Here is a 25,747-nt window from a genome sequence, read left to right as displayed (position 1 = left end):
TTTTTCAAGTGGCGATTGTGCCACTCCTCTTATTTTCCTGCCAAATATTTTGCCGCGCGTTTCATCTTCGTCGAAGAAACGAAAAAACGAAGAAAGATTAACGAGAATCACCTTTGGATCAACTTTGCTCACCTGTTATCGTAGACGGATATTTCGATATTGATCGATATAATTGAGCTTTCGAGAATAAAAGTCATTAAAATTCTCAGATATCTGAGAATTTATGAGCGAAATTAAACCTCTATATATTATAAAATTTCCATATTTTATTCGATTGAGAGTTAAGTATAATAGATATTTTCAAGAGTAATAGATTCTAACATTTTCGTGTTATTTTTTTCCCTGTTTGTTTCCATGGTTGCACGTAACGAAGATATCCGAATTAATTCACTGGAAATCTAGAATTTTTCCATAACGATATATTCGCGCAAAATGGAACGAAAAATTAATTTTTTATACGTACAGAAAAACGAGATTGGAAAATAACGAGATTCGTTTTATTTTTACGTCGTTATTATATCAATACCATTCTCTAATTGTTAATCTTTTAGATATATTATAAATCACGATATAGTGGAAGCATGATAATAAATCGTACCAGCTGAAATAATTCTAAATAGAAAATGTTTCCTTCTATTTCTGCATCGCGAAATTATACGCTAAATTTACCCTCCCTTCTCTCAAGATTTTTTTCCTCTCTGAAAACTTTTGATTCCCTGTAGAGCCGTTAGCGGATAAAAAAGAAAAAAAATTGGACGAAAGAATGAGACAGAGTCTTGGAGGAAAGAAAAACAAAGAAATCGAGAATGAATGAAAAAGAGAAAGAAAGAAAAGAGATTATGAGCAAGAGCGAGTGCGATGAAAGATGAAAAGGACAGAGGAGAAGTCGAGAGGGAATGGACAAAATCTTTTGCTTTCCGGATGGAAACTCGTTATTCTGCACGGTAATCGTAATAACTATTCTCTCTCTTCTCAGTTCCCGGCCAAGAGCACCATCCACTTTCGCGTAAACACTGACATAAATTTCCACACGGTCCTCCTTCACCCCCTTTTACATTATACGTCCTGGCCATCCTGAACCACCGTTAACTGTTACGGACTATCTAGTACTTCTCGCTCTCCCCTTAACCGGCTGGCTACCCCTCCTATTCGACCGGAACAAACTCACGGCCGACGGTTTTCCATTTGTCCTGATCGATTTTGACAATAGTGCAGCCACCTCCGTTAAGTGCTTAATACGTATATAACGTGCTTATGGCCGAACCGGAAGAATTGTTTTGCAATTTAAAACTATAGAAGACAATTGGGGAAGGAATTCTTTTTATTCGTGAAGAAGAAAAGGAAAAAAAAACACGTTATTTAGCATGATAGCATCTTGGTGGAAATTTACTTTGTATTTATTTGAGAAATTTTTCTCTGGTGAAACATGAAACTTTGAAACTCTTCTTACATATATTTAAATTAGAAATTTTCTTCGATGGCAAGTATATTTTTAATTGTCGAGATATAATTTTTTTAAAAATTAATTAATATTGGAAAAATTCGACAGAAAGTGTATAATATGACGTTTAATACGAGTGTTGGATGAAAACACAATTGAAGAAGAATTGTGGACGATGGTTAATGACAAAAAATGGAAATAATAAAGCGATCATGGACGAGGAAATGGTGTGACTGACAGGCTTCATAGTTTATTCGACAAGTAGGAGGCCACGGGAAACCTACATCGTATCTAACTTGTGCTTCGGGTTAACAGCCTGGGTATTCGACGGTGTACTATGATGTATGACGTGGTGTCAGGTTCCAATCCTCTGGGAATGCCATGAAAGCGGGTTCTGTGCTCGATGTAAAATATCGTTGATCCGGCATGCGGTCTGGGCTGGTACCAGACACACTCTGACCAGTTCACAAGCCGCCAGGTTCTGAATGGCAGCCGCCGATTACCAGCGCATCCGAGTCTTTCGAATCCGCATTCAAGTGGCTTTATCCCGGATAATCTGAAACATGGATGCGTTTAACGACTTTTTAATGCTTTTCCACTGATTCGAAACGGTATATGGATTGTTTGTGTAAGGATCGTTTATGCTTTGCCAGTTTGGGAAAAAATGCGCCGGGAGGAAAAAACTTCGTGTGCGGGATCGCTCGAAGGTTTAAATACCGTGTGGGATTTGTATTATCGAGATATTTTTGCTCGAATATTGGAATATGTTATGTAAAATTAATAAAGGACATGATGATTTTTTTGATAATTTGTACGTTATAAAGATAACAGTTGAAAGTATTGAGATTTTGATTAAAGAATAAATAAATTAAAAATTGGGAAAAATTTATTCGGCAATATTTATGCTAAATAGTAACATTTCAAGTTACGAATGTGGATATTCTAAAATTTTCGAGAGATATAATAGAAATTCGTAGAAGCAAGTAAGTAAAATTATTTAGGTATAGTATTATCTATTAATTTTTCAAGATATTAAGATTGTATTATGAATTATGTCTATATATATATAACTTGTAAGTGAAAAATTTTCAAATCTACGCCCATATCCTTCTTTATTATTCGTACGATGATTAAAACGAATAAATACGAAAAACAGATTGCTTCAGAATATTTTATATTACGTTATAAATCACGATTCTTAATTGTAATCTTTGAATTTTCATAATGAAGAAATATTTATGGTTGGATATATTTATGACAATTTGAAGAAGAATATTTGTCACGATTTTATGGCTTGGTGCCACCTAAATAATGCATATTCATAAGATATTAAGTTTGAGAGTTGAGAGAACAGGAAATGGGAAGGTCTTTGGGATATCTTCTATTTTTCAATAATGACGTTTACCTCCATGTATCATGTAGCTATTAGCTGTTCTATTAACAAAATAATGAATATAATTATGTGGGATATTTCATCAGAATTCTCTTGGCGAAGCCAATAGTTTTTGCTTTTTGAGAAAATATATTTTTTACAGTTAAATTTTTTAGTTTAATTCTGGCTTCTAATTTTGGCTTATTAAAGTTATACTTCTTTTTCAAAATTTATTAATTTCACATCATTAGATTTTCAATGAATTATACTTGTAATTCATTTTTCATTTCAATTTGCATTTTTTTCATTTTTTACTTTCATTCCACATTCATTATAGTGATTCTTTTACATTCTTTTTTTTTTTTTTTTTTTTTTTTTTTTTAAGAAAGCAAATAAATAGTATGCCATTTCAACTTTCTAACAATGATATTAATCTTTGAATATCATACTGTAATAGAACATGCAGTATGATTAATGTGTTCCGTATATTCCACCAGTTTAAGCCAAGGATTAAAATTTTGTACTAAAGCCAATGAATTCTACATAATGAATAATCATTGTCAATCACTATAGTATAACCGAACTGACTCAGTTTTGTAAGATTAATGAGACATCGGTACATATATATATTCAGAGTCAACGTCGAGATTGGCATCGTTTCTGTTACATGTACATTTCTATGTTTATAAACCAATGATATGAACATTTTGCATTCCCATCGAACAAGGGATTAAATACGATCTGGTGAAACATCGATGAGGCTGACTTGCATGTTTTATGTATGCCATATATAAAACATGGTTTGACCAACGTGATGTCAAATTTTGATCATAGATTTTGTAAGTTTCAAATCATGTAAATCAAAGGAATCAAATGGAAATGAATTATTTGAATACAAATTTCTTTGATAATAATTTGATTAATTCTCTCATTATTTTTGCAGAATAATTTCATCGATATTTTATACATATAAAAATTATCTATTTTAGTCAAGATATAACGAATAAGAGTATAAAGTATAGAGAATTAGAAGCTTTCTCTTTTTTCCTTCTTTGTCCTTTTTTTATCGTACATTTTTTTATTTTTGTGACAGTTAGCAGTTAATGCAATTTAACGAAATTTATGAAACTTTCTAATCCTTGTGGTAAATTGATTTTTAACGCACATTATCTTGTTACTTGTAAATAATAAAATAAATTAATCTGTCACAGATTAATTTATCAGCAAATTACTTGTAATACCCAAAGAATTGCTTTTAATTCTTAAATAACGGATTCAATCTTTGTTATAGGTTATTGTATTGCCAATTAATATCTTCTCAATAAATTTTTTTCTTTCAAAAATATCATCATCGAGAATTATTTGCTACAGAGTAATTTAGATTTTAAAGGAAAAATACAATATTTTACGAATTATTTCTTCCTTACCATTAATTTTTACTCTCATTGGATCAAGGCAAGAAAAAAATTTCGCAATTGAAAGCAAATACCGAATTGAACTCGCAAATTAAAAAGGAAAAGAGAGAAAATGCATAGTATATCAATATCTTGATATAGATAAATTACTACAGTTGACCTTGACACGTTGATTATTTCACGAGCACACGTCTCTGCTTACAATTCGTTCTCTCAGGCTTCGAGAGTTTTTTAAAAAATACATTAAACCCGACACCATGCAGTCACGCGATTAGCTTTCACTGTATTTCATGAGATTTCGAAATCGTTTGATTTTTCTTCGAAATTAACGATGCATTCGATAAGATCGTTCAGATGTTAGAATCCACTGTTCTAGGGATCTAATCGTTGTGAGCAAACTCATAAAAATTTGAACAATAATAAAAGTTGGGATAAAATTATAGGATGTAAAATAATAAATTACGAACTTGGTTCTTATCGATAAAGTCATATATAATTAACACCTTCTTTGGTATGTTAAACCAACATTATTGATAAAATTTTATAGATCATAAATTAAAAGTTATCTATAGTGTAATTTTTTCTTATGCAACAGCAACAAGTACTAAAACCATTTCAAAAATACAAGGATCATTAAGTATGTATTAAATTAAAACTAAAAATTTTCTACGTTAATTTTCATCATGAAGGCATAATTATACTATATAAATGATTAAAAAAAAATGACATTTTTATTTATTTGAATCTATTTTTGATATAGAATAATTAGATTTAGACAATGATTCAAATATTTAAGTAATGATGTAATGTTTAGATAATGATTCAAGAATTTCTGTTATTAAAAAAGAGAAAAAGAATTTACGGTAATAATTTAAAGGCCGTCTTATACTGTTAATTCTTTCCACTAATGATCCCAATAATCATCAGCAAACATTCACAAAAAAAGTAAGAAGATTTCTATGTAACATTCTTCTTTTTATCAGCTAATGCTCTTCATATGACAGTTCCAACTTAAAAGATATTTTCTTTCATCATATTATATCATATTTATTAATAATAGGATATATAAAAAATGAATCAAGAAAATGTTCTGACGATAGATATGAAGTCCCCGATTCGGGGGTCACCAATCATAGGCCACGGATTCCAATCTTGCAAATTTTCTATACATAACTTGATTTCTATTATTTAATTGTAATAATTTAAAATTAATATCTACTACAAATTCATCTACAAAGTTAACATTTACTATTATAGAAAAATTAATATCATAAGTAAATTTAACTATTACTACTATTATAATATAGTGAAAGGGAATAATATAATATAGTGAAATTGTTTCATAATCAAGAATGAAAAATCTTGCTTCGTCAAAGGCCTATGGAAAACAACGATATACATAGCTAGGCTGTTCTCAAACGTAGAAAGGGGATTTAGGAAAGGTACTTTCGCAGATACCTACTCGATGAGGATTAGGAAGTGATTTGCAGGCGATTCCCGATAGCGACGGAAACACGAAAGCCAGAATTTATCGTGATCGCAGAGAGTTCTCGTAGTCATGAAGTTTCGAGGGGTGTTATCTCGCGCGTGCACCACCTATGCACGAACTATCAGTTTTCATGAACATATTTATGACGTAAATAAGCGTTCTACCCTTTCAATCCCTCCAATCTTCCGATCGAAACATATGTTTCGTGGTGCTCATTAACCCCGTTTCTTGGCCGTGTTTAAATCTGTAAACTGGGTATTTAAAGTTATAAACCTTGATGAAATGTGTTTTGGGTAATTAAACGTAACGTTTCTTTTTGGACCAGTATCTAATGATAACGCTTATCACGAAATTGCAGGAATTGCATTCATTTATATGTATTTTATTTTGGATATTGGAAATTTTCAAGTGTGCTTTGCTTCGATATTTATAAAGTTTGCCTAGGATTTGTAACAATGCATTCCAATTTTTCTATAATTTAATCAATGATTCATCGGTTAATTACTTAATTTACTTAACTCTGCAGAAATAAGAGAATTTTTAGGAGCAAGGTATGATGCATGAGCGATAAGAATTTTAAGAATGTCTCTAAACTAGATATCGATGTAGATACGTGGTTGTGTTTGGTGGTACGTGTAGGAATTCGTGTAAGATGTATGTGGAGCTGAATCTTTTTACGGAGAAGTACTATGTGATAAATGAGTATTTTAGAAAGAGAGCGTTCCTTTATAGATTGTAGGTCGAGTCAAGTGTCTATCTGGTGAATTTAAGAAGGAATTTTTGAAGAAATGAGAAGATTCTTGTATTCGTTAATATTTCTTAATTGTACTAATTTAATCATTATTAATCTATTTTAGTAGTTTTAAAAATTTTTATTTTAATTGGAAGATAGAAGTTTCGAAAGTATTCTCGACACTTTCGATATTTTATTTATGATAAATTTTAACGTCTTCAAATAAACGCTAACCCTGTATCCAAACATATAATTTCTTTAAAGTTATAACGTTGATTTCTTTAGATAATTTCTTGATGGGAATAACGAACAATTGCAATTTCAATTCGATGATATTTTATTAGAAAGCTATTTAGGAAAATCTTATTATTTATTCATATTGGATCCCGATATGTATTTCCAGAATGATTACATTTAAAATATAATATGAAATCTAATCAGTTATAACATTTGATTATTGGATGAAAGATTTATAATTAGTATATTAATCATTTGAAAATTTCTTCGATATTTTTATTACTTTAAGAATTTTTATTTTCTTTTCTTCTCTCTTAATAATAAAAATATGAATAATAATATAAAATCGTACTCAATATATGTTCAAAATATGTGATGATATCAACTGATGACAGTACATTTATTAACCAGAAGTAAGCGTGATATTTTTTCTCATTATTTTATATGGGAATGTAACTTCATATTGCTTGTCTTTTACGACAGATTATTTCATAAATGAAACCAAGAAAATTATATTATATTTGACTATTACATTAGCGGATTATGTGATTTCTTATACACGAGAATAGAAAATAAGTCAAGAATAAAATTCTTGAGGGGATTGTTATTTGAGAATAACAAGTTTTTTTTATAAACAAATGAAACATTCTCATTTCGTTTCTTAATTAATATTCTTATTACCACATATTATTGGCGTAATAGAGCGGATAATTTGACTCGTTCAAGATTCAAAGCTATCCAATCCCGTAACATTCATGAATATTAACCAATTCGCACGATATCGCGAGACGAGGGAATTACGGTCGTCATCGACCCATAAAACCTACTAATTTCGCAAGCGGTTAAAGTCAAATAACCCGAGTGGCCCGCTCCGGATCTTATATAATGCGGTTCGATTTTTAAGAATCTCAGTTCCTCTTCTCTTTCGTTCCTTCGGAATAAAAATGGAACCCGAAAATAATTTGAACGAAAACTATTTATCGCGGCAAGCTTTATTTAAAAAAAAAAAAAAAACGACGAAGGTTAACGATTCAAGTGTCGTTGAATCGGCGCGAATCCGTGCCACCTCGTCGATCTCTCGAAGAAGTTGCATGCTTTGTGCCGCGGCGATTATGACGACTCATTAGCTCTGCCACTAAATCATAGTGATCTCGACGCGGCGTGCGTGGTTGAGAAAGCGAGAGGAAGAGGCGAGAAGAAGCTCGATTGTATAGAGGGAAAAGCAAAGATGGATATAGCGCCGGCGGTGACGAGGACAGACAGGTTTGCGCGATGAGGACGGGTAGCGCGAGCGTGCCCGAAGTTGGCCGAGCGGCCGCGAAGGAAGCCGAACCGGCTTGCGGTGGTCCTTCACGCTACTCAATGGTTTCAGTACCGAGCCGCCACGGGTCAGGACTCGACGTGGTTCTATCAAACGAGAGGTTTGTCGTTCACTCGTGCCCGAGCGCGATCACGGTGCTCCCTGTGATTTATGAATTAAAATCGCGGCGGGACAACGCGATCTTGGTTCCTTGGTGCGCGTTGCCACGTTCCTCATCCGTCTCGATCGATCCAACGGGATCGATGGCGACAACGGATTAACCCGAATCGCGAAGGATACATACGTACATGTATTTTTTTTTAAATATGCACAATTCGAGATAGTACGAATACCACGTTCGACGATGTGATAGCATGGTGTCCCGTTTGTGGAGGACGGAGTACGTGTCAATACGGTGCGCGACAATCGGCAGAGAGATGAAAACGAGCACGTGTTTGCATCTCCGATGGATCGAAAGAAAAAGAAAACGAAATTAGAAAACTCGACTTGTTTCGCTTGATCGGGCGAAAGTAAAACACGGAAAGGGGGGTGGGAGGGGTGGGCAGAGGAAAAAAGGGAAGAGATGAAAATTAATAAGGGACGAACGATTGAAGAACAGCAACAAGATTCGCTCTCGAAACTCGTAAAATCTTGCCGCAATTCCAACCAGTTAATTAATAACCGGCCGCGGATTTGATTTCGTTGATTGGTTAATATCGACAGGGGATTTAATTACGCATAGATCCCGGATGCCTCCGCTGGATGCGAATGTCCTTCCGTGTACGTGCCCCTGGAGTAGCGGTGCGAGTAACGAGCCGTGAGATAGGGGCAAACCGACGAGTTCATTCGGACCTAGTGATGCAGTAAACTAGACCCGTGTCCAGAACGTTACTTGCGGTTAAGTTCGACCCGTTTTCGAAGTTGACCAATTTTAAATCCCCGGCGTCCATCCCTCTCATCAGTGATAATGTTGCTTCGAGGATAAGCCTTCTATTTCGAAAAATAACGCGATAAACATCTCCGAAGACAAGTGTCGAAAGTGAATGGCTGCTTCGAGGAATCGCACGGTTCGCCAATTTGTCGAAAGAACCGATTCAATTTGATACGTGTTGCTTTATCGTTACACTGCCAATTTTCTATATGAATCTCATTCTTTTCCTTTCTTTCTTTTTTTTTAGTACTTTGGTGCACATCGATAGTGTGTATTCGTTAAATTTTGAACAACGTTGGAAAGTGTTTGAATCTCGTCGAATTTTTATAAAGTAAAACAGTTCAACATTGGTGATACCTGTATAATATAAAAAGTTATCGTTTACACAGTGAATACTGCCTAATTATCCCGACTGCCGTTTCAATCCGACCGCACATTTTTATTCTACGCGATATATTTTCAACGAAAAAACCCGCCAAAAACCTAGTCAAATCCTTGGCAACTATGCCAAAAGTTGAAAAGTTTTCCGGAATTGTCAACGTTCGAACACCTCTCGTTCATTTATCCTCCTACAAGTGGATTAATTGAGACTCCCCTTGGAAGTCTCGATCTCCCTCGGATCGTAATTGGAACGAGTGCTCGACCGAGGGTTACGAGATCAATTGATTCGTCGAGCTATCGGAGTACAGGAAAGGAAAGTCTCTAGAAGAGAAGAGGAGAAAGCTTTTGGTTTCGACCCAGTGCGTCCAGGTGAATCGTCGGATCGTTGGATCTTGAAATCTCCTCCGATCGGGTGGCAAAATTGCGGAGGGCCGAGCCGAGCGAAGAGTCGAGGAGGACGAGAAAGGCGAGTCGAGAGGATGTCGACGACGGCGGCGCAATGCAGCAGCGGCGGCAACATCGGCAACAAGAAGGAGAACACCGGCTGCACCGGCGGCAGCAACAGCAGCTGCAATTAGTGCCGGTTCACGACGGTCGCGAGACTAGGTAACCGCTGAAAGGGCGGCGAAGAGCGCGGGGGGCGGCCAGGCCGAGGTGTTGGTTCGAGGGTGTGTGTGTGCCAGGAGTGCGCGAAAGGGAGACAAAATGTGGTGGTGGAGGTGCCGGTGGAGTGTCGCGACTACGACCACGGTGTTCGTGTTGGGGATTGCAACGGTGTACTCGCAGCTCGAGATATCTGATCTGGATAAGCCAAGTGAGTCGTACACCCTTTATTTATTATTTATACTCGCGATGCTGGAACGCGCAATCACCGGTAATGGGGGGATAGAGGGAGGGAGGGAGGGTTGTCGTTGCACGCCACTATTGTTTCCTCTTCCGAATTTTTTTTCTCCTTTCGTAAGCTCGTGGGCTCGAGAGAAAGAGGATAACAGGTCGGCGGTTAATTCCTCTCGGTAGGATAGGTTAATTTCCTCGGTGGGTGTCGTTTGAATTTCACCCTTTGTTTTTGTTCCTTTAATTTGGGCAGAGCGTGGAGAAATTTTATTACACGGTGGTGCCTTTGCCTTTGAGTGTGTGTTTTACGCGCGGTCTTAACGGCGGGATGAAATTTCGCTTTGTCGAACGGATGATAATTACAGCGGCGGCTGAGCTATCTGAAATTTTTCGGCAACTTTTGATGATGGGGTGCGATGTTGCGCAGGGATCCTAGGGGAAAATAACACGAATAGGTTTAATTGCTTTTGGAAGATGGCTAATTAATGCTGCTGTTGAATTTTTTTCATTTCTTTTTTTAGAATTAATTCGGATAGAAAATCGAGAGATTTCGTTATTCCGTGATATTTTTGATTTTTGATGGTTGTAAAAATTAATTAATTTATCAAGATTCAGATTAGAATTGGCTTCCTGACGATTTTCTGATGAATAAATGATATAAATTTACGTAGACAAATTTTAGATATTCTTGAATTAATATGGGATGGAAAACAGAGGATTGCGATTTAATTTCATATTTTATATTTTTTGAAAAATAGAAAATTCGCGAAGAATTAAATAATTTTATATTTTCCTATTTGTCACGTATATCTTTACATCGAAAACCACTTAGTGTATCAGAGATATATTTGCATATTCAGTGTGAAAAAGAGAAATAAATATTTATATTCTTAATTAATGCATCGATATAAAAATTTCCTGAATGCAGCTTCGTAGAAATATGTATAAATTCTTGTGTTTCTTATAAAATTTATAGAAAAATCTAAGAATATTTCTTTAGAATATCTGATAAGTTTATGCTTATACTTCTTATAAGGAAATTCTTCTTCTTATAAGGAGATTTTGCAACTAATCATTTCCTGAATTTTACATATCGTGACTGTTGATCGAGGATCTTTTTGCGACAATGTTTTCATGCACGTTTTCGTGCGAATAATGAGAATTATTTTCAGAGTGAGCTATTGTTCTTTCGATGCGGTGAAAGGATTATTCTTGGAAATCATCTTCGAATCATTTAATCTCGAAGATGAAAGCAAAGTTGCTTTTATAAAAATTGAAACGATGCAATTACAATATTCTCATTGTTAGATATATTTGTATGGATTTTATGAATCCATTATTTTTTAATTTCTAAGAATAATTCTAAAATAGTTTCGAACTTGAGCTTCTTCATGACATGATCGGAATGTCAAATTTTTAACTTCAAGATGTCGAAGATAGAAAATTAATTAATAACACATGGAGGTATCTAACTTTTTTCTTCATATGAATGCAGATATTTCTTTAGATTTTAAAAACCATAGGTATTTACGTGATATTAAAATAATTATACACGTAGTAGTAGAGAATGCACGGTTCTTTAGCGTGACTAAATTTAAATTTATACATCCATAATTATAGACAAATAGAATAGAAATAGAATATCGTGTTTACATTCTTAATTTAAAAAACATATCTCTTTCGATTTACATTCGTTCACATTTAATAACCACAAAGAACATTAATCCCGCTATATTTAATAACACTTCATTATATTTATACTTAACGCGATAGTCAAAGTGTCTTAATACCCGTAATTCAAAGCGTTAATATCACAGTGAATGGCTCCATTTCGAATTCTCTACCTTCCGTTGAAAGGAGGTGAGCGCAACGTCGAATAAGAATTTCCAATAAAGCTGGATACTTCTGCCCGTCCCTCCATACCGTACGTAATGGAGTAGGCCCTCCTTTGTCACGGGAAAATTAATATTAAAGCCTACAATCCGTACGTAGAAGTAATAAAAATGTAGAAGAGAGAGGGGAGGGGGCAGCGATTATCGATTTCGAAGCGGGCCACACCGTGCGGCGAACAAGCTAAGTTGAAGGAACGGAATGACAGTTAAACTAGTTTAATTAAACCGCTGCTCTAAGCCCCCTTCTGAATTTATCGTCGAATGACAAAGGAAAAGAAATTTCGCGGCCCGTTTCCAGGGGGAGGAGAAAAAAAATTGGAATTTCAATAGGGGGAGGGCGGGGGGAAGTTCAGGTTTCCGGGTTGTAAGACGGAAAATAATGTGGCACCGAGTTGTGGCAACTTGCGAAACTTCGTTATAAAACTTCTCTATTTATTAAAACGGTTCCGTCCTTCGCGTACCATTTAATCATTGCGCTCACCCCTTATTTCCGCGAATACATCGATGTAACCTGCACCTTCGTTATCTTTTTCTGAGTTAATTCCTTCTTGGAAGTCGGGGTATTGATTATTTCTGCGAACAAGATACGATCTTTACAAAGATGCTGGACAAGGTGAATCACCCGAAGTGATTGCTTCGATAATTTTCTTTATAAATGGATGAAAATTGTTTGTGAAAAATTATAAATAATACGATATATGATATTTTTCTATAATTTTTATCGAAATTAAACTTTAAATTAAAAATTGTTATTATCTTTAGATTATATATTCTTTTTATAATTTCGATAAATATGATCGATCCTTGCGTGATTTATTCTATACGTAGCAGTATGTTCACTTTTTTGATTCGAGAATATTTTCAAAATATACAAAATATATAAACACGTTACGTTAAACAATTGTTCACATCTAGCTTTGATAAATTCATTTGCAACGAAGTCAAAGAAAATTCATTATTTTCCAGGGAATATCGAGAAGGTTCGTTTAATTACATATGGAAATAGAAAAAGGAAAAAAAAAATACATCAACACGGATATATGCGAACAAACATTGTTCGAGCCGAATTAATACTACAAGCTTCGCAGTGAATTCGAAAACGGTTAATTGCGATTGCAATTGCCCGCTTTTCCAGTTACAAAACTACGAACGTGTGATCGAACGTTATCCTCGCGGTTCTGTCGGGTTTGTTGAACATTTGTTTCAACAGGTGCTGGCAGGGATGAAAAACAGAACGTGTGTGGTAACTTTTTCGTGCATGTACCAAGTTAATTAATAGTTTTTACGCCGCTTTACGTATACGTGAACGATATAGCTCCGAAGCACTCCGTGAACACTCGATGTTAATTATGTTTTCCCTTCCATGGGGGAAACATAATTAATGAAAACGATGCCCCGAACGATTATTCAAACCTTTACGGTGGCCGTGGTTGATCCTTGTATCAATAAATGATGCTTCCGACATGCTGTATTTTTCGATTCGCTAATTTTCCCAGTGATAAAATTCTGTGTTTTGGAGTGTAAATCGAGATACGGAAAATAAATTAGGATCCAGTTTGATTGGAAAATCTTTCGGAGGTTTAAGATAAATTTTTAATTCAATGCTGAATTAAAAGCGTGTTTCGACATTTGGATATTATTATAAGAATTAATTTACAGGATTGCACTTTGATAAAAAAGAAGAGATTATAAAATAAATCAAAATTGGAAGAGTTTTTCTAATTTCTTTAAAAAGAAAAATTTAGAAACTTGTCAATAATGGAGGAGATTACATTATAATATATAATGTATAATGAAAAAAATGTTCATTCAAGAATCAAATATTCACGTAACAGGTAAATTTTCAAATTCTATTTTCTCGAAAATGAATCTTGAAATGAAAAAATTCTACATTTAATAAATTTTCAAATTTCTTTCAAAGACAAAGACTCGAACCATGAAATTATTGTTAACTTGTTTTTATGAATTTTTGCGAGAAAGAGTACCGTTAGAACAATATACTTTTATGATATTCTTGCGATTAATTGTCACAAATTGGAAACTTGGATTAATGTGACGTTGTAAATCGTTGATATTTATGACTGAAAATAATCATAAGTTTCAGATTTGGATACAAATTATAAAGATTGAATCGATGATACGTGGAATAACATGGAATTGAGTTTAGCAATATTTATTGGCATAAAAATATTCGTAAAATTAGTATGAAATAAATTTATTATAAGATTCATCTCAAGATTTATTCCAATATATCTTCATGTAATTCATTCTACATGCTAATACATCCACGAAGATTATAATAGATGATTAAATAATTGTACACTTTGTTCCAATTATAAACAATTTACCCTAAAATAATTAAAAGAACGTTGTTACTTTTTAGAATTTTTGTCTAATTGAAAAAAAATAAGCATTCATCTTCGTATTAACCTGCTTTTCTTCAAATTAATTATTCCAACATGCAAATTGTTCGACCTTTTGTAACTGTTTTCTAATTTTAACGCCATGGGTGACTCGTGAAAAAAAAAAAGAAAGGAAAAAAAAAGATACATCGAAGAGACACAAAAGAAAGGCTCATAAATGGTTCAGTGGTTGAATTTTCTTTACTTTCCCTAGGAGCAAAGGTCCCTCTTACTTCAATCCATTTCCATTAACGCTTATTCCACGTCGACCGAGTTCCACCGCACGATATTTGCCTGCGATTTTCAAAGATACACCCCTTTTTAGCTCGAAGCTTTTACACGTCCGCCGCGTGGTAAAACGCACAGAAATCTCTGCACAGAACGTGGTATGTATCATGGAAAACCGCGGCTCAGCCACCTGAACGCCTCCATTGAAGGCCATCTAATGTCGAAAACCGCGAAGAGAAAACGTATCTGTGGTTCCTTTACCGTTGACTAACGGTTTGAACGGCCTAAATGGAGGATTAAAAGTGCAGATGGTTTTGCGCTTCCCGTTTCGCGGAACGCGCTACGTCTGTTTCTTTTTATCCTCGATGCGCTCCTCCAGTATGTAAGCCTGATCGAACGTGAAAAGTGTGAGTATTACTCTTTGAAGAGGGTGGATCTGAAACCTCGAGGATTTCATATTCACCGCTGTATATTTCTTTAGAATGCTGGTGATGGATGGAATCCATTATTATCAGGGAATTTTTATTTTTTTTTTTTTTTGAATACCGTGTATATATCATTTTCAAACCCGTATTTTTCACTGTAAATTAAAATCCAGGACGTACATCCCATGGAATAAAAAAAAACCCATATATAGATTTCTTCATTTAAATAAATATCCTCGAAGACGTTAAATTTGTACCTGTTCCAAATCTAACATTCTGAAAGATATATAAATAATTGAAAGAAATCAGGTTTATTATTTAAGCGAGAAAATTTATATCGCCTATAATGAGATTAATATTAATAAACTCAAGTAAAAAGTATCGAGCGTGTTTTATTTCAATCGAAATCGTTTTTAGAAACCGATGTACTTTAATATTTTACGTAGTTAGCGAAATCAAGCGTGAAAAAATTGCATTCAATTCGGCTTTAAAGGAAATTAAATTCGCCTCTTCTCCAATTTGGATATCTTTGTCTATCGCGAATATCGTACACCGAATAACGAAGATACTTCAAATAGACAGGGTTCATGAGATACGTTCGCGAATTCCACCACACTCACGTGCACATACACATACACGTGCACGTGAGTAAAAATTCCACGCGCACACATACTATTACTTAATTTTCTCTCGCATCCGCAATCTATCGAAATCCGTTTCGCTTCTCGCACGCGCTATTCATCAGGGTGGGAGGGAGCCGCGTCTCTCAAACGTATTAATCGTGGCGTGGCCTCCGCAGGGTGATAAATTTCGCCCCCCCAACACGAGGGGTGAACGAGGCACTCCGCGGGGCTGAGTGGCCCAAGTGCAGGCGACACTCGAAAAACGGCAATTGCAGCATCGCGCCGGTTGATGGTAATTAATTTTTTGCGCTCCACTCTCGGAAGCGTAGGAACCACGGGGTGACCACGAAATCGGCGTAATGGCCGGTCATTTGTCATTGGACGAGCGGTGTGGCCTTTGGTCAACCTCTTCTCTCTCGCATCTCATCGGCGAAAGGCGATAATTTGCACGCCAAGTACGAAGTTGGAAGTAGTTGGTTGGGGGCGAAAATCGAGGCGACGAATGACGCGAGCCATTTTCAGTTTGTACAGAGATTTTATCCGGAACTTCTAATGATGGGATGATAGGATTCGAGAGGGTCACAGTTTAAACGTCGTTGATTGAAGTGGATCCGAGGGTGGATACTTGGGGTTTGTTTGGTTTTCTTGCGGTTCGGTTGCGTTTAGGTGCGTGTTGAAACGTGGTCTCTTGGATGTTTGGAGAGTCTTGAAGAGGAAGGTAGTCAGTTTAAATAAATCATTGATGTAATTATGCCCGCCCTTTGCTGCTTTCCTCTGTTTGTACGGTTTGTATTTTATATTTCTAATGTAAATTAAACTAATTTTATCGTCATGTTTCTAATAAAATAAAATTCTAGGAAGAAGAGAGAAATTTTAATGAAATTCGAGTTTATATAACGTACAAGAATTTTTCAAAAACTATTTAGAAAATTCTGAATGCCATAAATTAAATTACCATATATCAAAGCTTCAGAATTAATTATATCAAACGTCAAACGTTTCGATAAACACGTCAATCTTGAAAGCAATTAGATCCCTGATCGCAATAATTAATTATTATCGATAACAAAAATCATTCAGATTACTTATACGCTCTTTACACGCCGATGTGCATATATTTCCATCTAATGATATACCAGTTGATGAATAACTGAACGTGACTCGATAATTGAAAAAAAAAAAAAAAAGAAAAAAAGAAAGAACATTGACGTGTTGGGAAAATCGTACACACGAGATACACCATTGGAGATTCTTTTTTCCTAGAGGAAATTTACAGCATTTTTATTCTATTTTATTTTTAGTTTTTATTTTTTCCTCTCTCGAATCCGGACCGGCTTTAACAACCACGATTAAACGTCGTAGCCGTACCCGGTCGATACGGAAAAACTGAAAATAAAAGCCGAATCGGAGGATGTATACGTGACTTGGCCGGCGCGAATCGTTTGATGTAGGTTTTTGTGAAAATAGTTCGCTATTTCTGTGTGTAGTGTAAAACGTGAGTGGACGGTCAAGTGACACGGCGTGTTCTGTTTATTGAACACCGTGCGTCCCATCTAGAGAGCTCTTAATTTGAATGCGCTCGTAGAAACGAGGCATGCCGGTGCAAGTCTTCCGTCACGAATTATACGGTTCCTGTCCTCCCCGGAGGTGAAAAAGGAAGAGAAGGGTGCACGTTGCGCCGCTCGTGGTGAAAACTCTGGAATGTTGCCGCATCATTCGCGGCAAATTTAAAACCTGTTTCTCGAATCCTGAAGTGAATTTTCATCTGTTGACTCAATCAAGTTGTATTAAGTAGCATCTGAAATTATTAATTGTTCCTGTTTTTATGAATTTTATGGTTGAAACTATTTACATATATATATATATTTTTAGGTTTTATTTGGAGCGATCAATATGGAGAGAGTTAGTTAGCAATGAACTGGAATTTCGTTTGCTATTGATTAACTGATCGGCCGTGTATCAAGACGACACGATGGTAATTTCGATTCCATGGAGACTGGTTAGGGGTAAATCTAAACGGGCAATTTCTAATATCGATAATAATAACGATACAATTATACTCGTATTTCACGATTAAATCAAGTGTATTGCACTAACAAGGGAATATCGGAAAATTTTGATTTAGTTGAAACTTTAAAGCGAGATAGATTGAAACGAAATAGGATGAACTTTGAATATTAACGCGTTATCCCCTCACTTTGAAAATTATTAAGCGTGTAATTGTTAGGATGAAAATTTGTTAAGAGTTTTTCATATGAGATCATTGCAAAATTTTTCATTTACCAAAAGAATTACTTTTATATATCATATTTTGAAATATATATACAAACATGTTAAATAAGTTAACTCTTAGGTATCGATCTTTAAAATTTCTAATTACATTATTTTTCTAAAAATCTCAAATAATCTGTCTTCCATAATATATAGAATTGTCTAAAAATTTCATATTTATAATTATATATATATATATATATATTGCTCAAGAAAATAACGCTGAAAAATGTCGCTGGAAATCTTTTAACCCACAATCCCCCGCTGCATATTTTCGCAATTTGTTAGATAGTTTATTCAATTAAGTAGCGACGCGTATGTATCAAAACGTTTGTTAAATAACAGAATTACAGAAATTACGCGTAATCGTCGTATCTCGTTCGAGCATTTCCGTTTCGACACGACCCTCTGACAAGAATTCGAACATGATACAACCCCGGTATTATTATAATTCATTATCTGTCGCACAATTATGCAGGCCTCGGTCGACATGCCACGTTTCGTGTTTCGCATATCTCTCACGGGTGTTCACGTGGAAAACGCGGAATATCGCACCCACGGGCCTCGTTTCGCAAAATTCTGATACAGGTAACAAGTGGATCCACTTCGATGCTCCCATATCGGCCAAGGGGTGAACACGTGATCCGGCTGGAACAGAAATTTTTCACGAATTTTTCCTGCCGCTCCGCGAAACAGTGGAACAGTTCCACATCCGCTCGTGCATTTTATTCTTAGACGATTAAATTAATCCGTTTCTCCTTCGATTCGTGGATCGAGCTATTCGAGGAAAGTTGTTTTGTATAATAGTGTATTCAACATCGATGAAATGATTATTATTTAGGGATAAAAAATTTTTAAAATCCCCAATTTAAAGTATGAAATGTAAGATCCCAAGTTGTAATTGAATATTTATTTAAAAAAAATAAAATGTACGAAATAAATAGATATTTTTGTAATTAGTTTGTAAAATATCTATTATGTAAAATTTTTCGATAAACGTTATTTTTATATCTTTCTCTTGTTTCAAGTAATCAAGATATAAAAACATTGATTGTTTTCGATATTCAATATTTTATAATTAAAGATTTATAATTAACTCTCTATATAACATTTTTTTATCATTTTACAAACATTTTATTACTTTATTAGTTATATCACGTTGTTTATTTATGATTATTAATTTATAAATCTTATATTAAAAATTGATCACTTGAAAATCGAAGACCTCGTTATTAGAAAATTCTTCAACAAGTTTCAAATTTATTCCCATTTTATATATCATCTAACTTTAACATCGTTATTTTTCCCCATTCATTCAACATTTTTCTTTCTTTTTACGATTGGTATATCATATACTACAAATTTCATAATTCACGGATTTATTAGGATTAATCTTTGCGAGCAGTTTCAATTTTCACCCTTTAACCCTTTACGGTCAAAGCTGCACCACGGATGGAGGAAACGCGATCACGTTAAATTTTAATTAGATATATTTATTCGAATCTCATTAACAGATATGCGTCAAAGGGAGCCATATTCGCCGTTTCGTATATCTACGAGATCCTCTTGATATCCGGAGAGCAATTTCAAAATCAGTCACACGATGTAACTCACTCTCTATAAGGTACGATCGAACGATCGTTCCTCCTCCTAAACGAATACGCCATTTTTTTGTTTCGTTACTCCCGTTTAACGGTAATTAGTTTTCACGACGTGAATCGATACACTCGTTCGTGCACCATTCGACTTCATCCCCTTCGCTCGGAATTCCACGTATCACTTATTTAAGACAGAAGTCCCGCAAAAATATCTCTTGTTTCCAGTCGCGATAGATTTAATTAGATTTATTTGAGGAGAAATAAAGAAATGGATAAGGGAAAATTAATTATATTCAATTCGAACAACGATATTGGATGCTTTGTTGATGTATGAAATATAATAAGTGAAAAGAAATTCATTTGAAGATCTTTTTTTAAATGAAGTTTTGTAGACTAATTTGTGTATAAGTAATTTTCATCCCTCTCATATAGAAGATAGTTGAGAGTATTTAAATTATCATTTATGATACGTTTGAGTACTAATTATCATCGATATAAATCTAAAACTTCAAACTGCAAAAAATTATGGAAAAAGCAACAAGAAATATCAATATTAAAATCTAGAAGTTCTCGTTTCGTGTTTAATGTTTCTATATATTTGATAAGTAAAACGTTGTATTTCATGCACCAATAAATTCTTGAGATTAAAGACACGCACGAGCGTGCAATCCACGAAATCATGAATCGTGAATCTATATTATCAAAAATATCATTAATTTCGATCCGGGTTATCTTCCATTAACTGGAAATACGAGATTTCCGTAGTGGTCTCTAATCCGCTGGTAACCGATTCACTTCTGTCTGCCGCTCATTTACACCACGCCACGGGTAATTCTACACGAGAGCCGAGCAAAACGAAGTAACCCCATTAAACATTCGTTGCTCGTCAAGTGGCGAACGTTTAATCGGCTAGTTAGAATGCTTAAAAACAATTGGCGATAAAATATTGTTTCTCGTTTTAATTGCGTATTATTTTTCATTCCTCGTAAATCGATTCTTAATTTGTGTGAAAAGTGATAAACGTAAGGTAAGAGTATTGTCTAGTTATTACATACCCATGTAAGTTACGCATCATTATACGAAAGATAAAAGTTAAAATATTATTTTAAATCTAAAAGTTTTATTTTATTTAAATTTGATATCAAGAAGATATAATAATAACATAAAATCTATATATCCAATTTATTATCTATTAATTATCAAATATCCTCTACTCGAATTCCATTTCTCTATAAAAATTATCTCTCATCAATGCTTCTTATTCTCTCATTTTCATCGAGTATACATACTATTGCTTTTAAAAATTTAAAACAATTCGATGCGCATTATTGATCATTTCTCTACATTTCCTGGAAAGAAAATATAAAATAATCCTCATGCAACGTTCTTCTTTCTTTTCAATGCATTAACAATGCATTCTCGATCATAAATCGCAAACAATCGCGAAAAAGGAGGCTTAACAAATTGTTGTACATCGCGCAGAGAAGTTCATCGGTTTGTCGCAGAGATTTACGAAACAGAAAGAGAGAGAGAGAGAGAGATTCAACGACGTCGTGAGTGCGAATGGAAGTTGGGTCCGCCGCGGGCCGGGACAGAGCTTGGTCAAAACTCCCCGTCTCTCGTTGAAAGCGTGTAACTGTTACCCGAACCCGAGGGATTACCGGTAATCTGCGGCAAGCTAAGCTACGTGAACAGGTACGGGCAACCTGTTTCGGATATTGTTACGAGTAGCCGGCAGCCATTTCGTCGAATCGTTCGAACTCAAGACAATTCACCCCTTATACCCGCCCCCTTACATTCCGATGCATCTTCCTCCCATTCCCGCCATTTCCGGCCAGTTGCTAGCGACCTATATGGAGAAACAATGGGTATGATAATAGTTTCTCCACGAATTAACGTGGAGCAACTTGCAAAACTCCTAGCACCGCCTGGAGAAAACCGGGGGTGGCCGAATATGCGTTTCGAATCCGGATTATTATATTTAGCAATAATGCCAGGGAACACACGAGACAGCGAATAATATTCGTAGTTTCTGTGCGATTCGATGAGATGAAATCGCGTTTCGAAACGTGTACAACGATTAACTAAATAATTCTGATTAATGAATTCGAAAATGAATTGCGACATAGATGATAGAGGAAGAGATTTGATTAGAAGAAACATTTCAAGGATTTGTGCTCAAGTTAATACGATAAAAGATTAATAATAGAAATACATTTTTCGAGATTGACGACAAGAATGACAAAACGTGGCGAGAAAAATATTATCCAAGAGACTTTTCTAACGAACCATCATCACCCGTATCAAACCAACCCCGTTCATATTTCACACGGGTACACAGGGGTTGGCGAAGAGTTGGCGTTGCACGATCCTCGAAAAAGGAAAATGAAAAGAGGAAAAAAAGGAGGAAAGAGAGAGAGAGAGAGAGAGAGAAAAGAAATAACGAGGAAAATGTTCGTCAACTCTTCCTTTGATAGAGGAGCGCGATGATGACGTGTACCGTTAACACGACGTGCCACCGTCTCGACTCCGGTGAAAGAATTCGAAACGCGACATCCATTAATTTACCATAGAACAAAGTGGGCATTGATGCACAACGGTCAAGAATCCTCGTTAATCCGTGTCAACAGGATTACACGCGGCGCCGGGGATATCGTGAGACGAGAAAGAAAACTGGCGGAGAAAAATACACGCGACGGAGATATATATATATATATATATATAAGGGAGGAAGGGTGGAAAAGATACTCGCAGGGTTTTCCTTACCCTCCGCCGTGTTACCGTGTCATATTCTCCTTCCCTTCTCCTCGTCTCTCCTTTCCTCCTCCTCCTCCTCCTCCACTTCTCTCCACGACTATCGACCTCTTTCTCCTCGTCAACCCTCCTACTTGCAACCCCCTCCTCCTCCTTCGCTCGCAGAGACACGTTTTCGACGACAACTCCTTTAATGAAATTCCTTTATTATTTTAATAAAAGATACCTTCCTCTTAGCGATCGGTACTCGTCAGCGGCGGCATTGTGTAGGGGCATGGGGACGAGATTCAACTCGGCGTCTTTGCGCCATTTCCGCGAGAACGCTCCGGCTTACGTAAGTTCGCGGCGCATATAACGCCGTAAACTTGGTCGCTTCGCCCGAGAAACATTATTTCGTATCTGTGTCTATTTATCTAACAGGTATTGATGCATCTTCGCTTGTGAAACGTAATGAAAGCAATAACCGTGTAACAGGTTCGATAAAATTCGATCGAGCGAATTTTTTTTTCATTATTTTTCCTTCTTCACGCGTTGCAATATTAATTATCGAAATCTGATTTTAACTTTATTAAAGGTGTTTGAAAAAAATATCCTATAATTATTCTTTATTTTTTTTGCCGTATTTTCAAACAGGTTCTGGTAATTTAAACGTGCAATGGGGTAGGAGCAGGTTTACATATTGGATTATAATATCCGAGGAATATATTTATTTGTTTCGTATTCAAGATGTAAATGAAATACAATGAGTTATCTATATTTGGATTATATTGGATTATATGGAAAATATAAAACATGATATTTCTTTCTAATTTTTTTAAACGAAATAAGACTTTGACTTAAAATTATTAAATTAGATATTCACGTGATAAATATTACGTAAATCAATTATGATTGATCTTTGCGATTAAAGCAATAAAATTTTTTAAAAAATCCGGTTTATTAATTTGGTTCTTTTTTTGAGTAATTCAAATATAATATAGAATAATATTTAATAACAGAGAAAGATGTTGTATAAGAATTATTTACAAATTATTTCTTTGCCAAAGAAAAAATATGAATATGAATAATTAAATTCTTGATGTATATGTCTTCGAAAGCTACTTAGAATCTCATTAACTTTCTTTGCTGTTGGTAATATTTCTGCAGCAGCTGCTTTTTACATCGAAACTTCTAGGAATATTCAAGAAAATAAATTATAATGTTTCTCGAATATCGTTTTTGATATCAACATATAAATAATATAATATTATATTGATATGATATGGAAAAAAAAATCATTAGATTAATGATTCGATAACGCTGATATTTTCATGTTTGAAATTAAATATAAATTATTTTGCGATAACGTTAGACGACGAGTTTCAAATTTCTCGACATCTATTAATTATTTTATGTAAAAATGCAAAAATGCAAATTTTAATCCTTCCAGCTAAATTTTTGAATTAAAATTTAGATTTTATATTAGCAAAGGATTGAATGAATTTTTTCCATTATAAAATATTTAATTTAACATTTTAATTTTATCAGATTATTTTTAAATTACCATATATATTTTATAATTAATGAAAAAAATATTTCATTCTACATTAATTTTAAATAGATAGATATATAAAAAAGTATTTAATTCTTTTAGTTAAATTAATTAAAGTTCTTTGATAAATCTTAAATAAATTCAAATTAATTCGAAAGCTAATTGTTTGCATGTTAAAGAAAATCGTAGTAATTAATCAATTTAGATATCAATTAGATCAAACATTTTTCTATAAGCTTATTCATTTTGAAACTTATATAATATAAAATCACATCTGGTTTTCTTCATCTTAAATCACTAGCAGAATCGTTTAAAAATTTTAAGAGCGATTAAGAAAATGTAGATGCTTATGTTTATCAATACAATATTTCAAATTTAACTCTATTTTCATTCCAGAAATTTACTTTTTTATTTCATTTGTTCTTTTGAAGAAACTTTTACCCCGAAGCACACTAATTCGTGGAAAATTATACTTCTTTTATAATAGTATAAAAAAAAGAGCCTTTTTTTTTATAAAAGCCAGCAATATGTGTATGGAAATACGTAGCTGAATTTAATTTAAATTAACAAGAAAATTAATTTACATGAAATTAAGTATGTAAAAGAAGTAAAATTGTATAATCGAGTATTAAAGAATATAATTTAAATTTTCCTCAAACGCAAATACTGCAAAGAAATGAAAAAAAAAGATAAACATATTTCTTTAGATTATTATAACTAAGATTATTATAACTATAGATATTATAACTAATAATAGATATTTGATAAAAAGTTTAATTTCTTTTTTTTTTTTTTTCAGAAAATATTCCTCACCAATTTTCAATTGAAATAAAGAGATTATCCTTCAAATTTGTAGAGGAGTTTTATTTTATCCCAACAGCCTACGCATATATATATATGGAATTAAAAAATTTTTAATGCTGGATATATTCTTTTATAAGAAGAACGACAAATGTATTTTCCCTTTGATGCACGAAACAAAAGAGTTAAGCATAAAATCTAATGAAAACTTGTTACAGATTCCCGTATAATTAAATCTCGCGACGTAACTTTTTTCAATTTCGTTTACTGTTTCATTAAAAAGCTGAAATTAAATAAACAACAGCCGGTTGCAGTTGAACAAATATATATATATTTATACCAGGAAAATGTTCTTCTTTGCCGTGGTTTTAATTATTTCGAATCTATCATGAGTCCATTAGCGTTTGCAACAGCTTGAAAACTGCGAAACCCCCTCCCCCAACTTTTCTAACAACGATCGCGACGGTATTTGCATACTATATTTTCACCCTTGCCCCAACAATTTTATCGTTAAAAGGGATTATAACATGGTTTCGCGTGGTTTCCACCATTGGATTTCCAGTTTAAGGGATCGTTACACTGGCTTAACCATTCCATTTCCGGATCATTATCATATCCCAAGCGTAACCTTCTCTCATAAAGGAACGGATCGGTGAAAATCTTTGCTCGGTACCAATTAATGACATATATGAGCCCTGGCTAAGATATCTCTCCATGATAATTATGTTTCGTAGTTCAACGCTTGATTCATCGCAGTGTGATATGCTCTCCTGTGAACGGGTCGAGATAGAAAGAATTTTTTTTAATGCACCAATCGATAGAGCGTAAAATTTGCTACAAAAAAGTATTAACCCACTTATAGCGAAAAACCAATAGTTTAAAAGATATAGCAAAAATTAAAATTTTTAGGAGGTCGACCTCCTATCGTATCATGTTCTCCTAATACAAAATCGAGTTTTTGGGCAAAACTTTTTCTTCGGTCGCCGGAATTTCGACGTTTACACTTTTTTTTAAATATCTCCCTTATTATTCGGAATATTAAAAAATGTTTCAAATAAAAGTTGAATGGTTTCGAAGGGGCTATATCCC

General features: G+C 34.3%; 1 protein-coding gene across 3 annotated transcripts in view; it reads left to right on the top strand.

Annotated features, from left to right (window-relative positions):
- Positions 1-8,052: 8,052 nt before the first annotated feature.
- LOC412859 (hemicentin-2) overlaps positions 8,053-25,747 on the top strand; it is a 169,194-nt gene continuing 151,499 nt past the window's right edge. For 2 of the 3 annotated variants that reach the window (XM_026441018.1, XM_006560711.3), the window contains exon 1: positions 8,053-10,113. In XM_026441018.1, the coding sequence (XP_026296803.1) occupies positions 10,005-10,113 (109 nt within the window). In that variant the 5' untranslated portion in view covers positions 8,053-10,004. The remainder of the gene's footprint in view (positions 10,114-25,747) is intronic. The other variant, XM_396311.7, reaches the window with a different exon arrangement.

Source organism: Apis mellifera, linkage group LG5, assembly GCF_003254395.2.
Source record: "Apis mellifera strain DH4 linkage group LG5, Amel_HAv3.1, whole genome shotgun sequence".
Lineage (NCBI taxonomy): Eukaryota > Metazoa > Arthropoda > Insecta > Hymenoptera > Apidae > Apis > Apis mellifera.
This window is presented reverse-complemented; position numbering and strand designations above follow the sequence as displayed.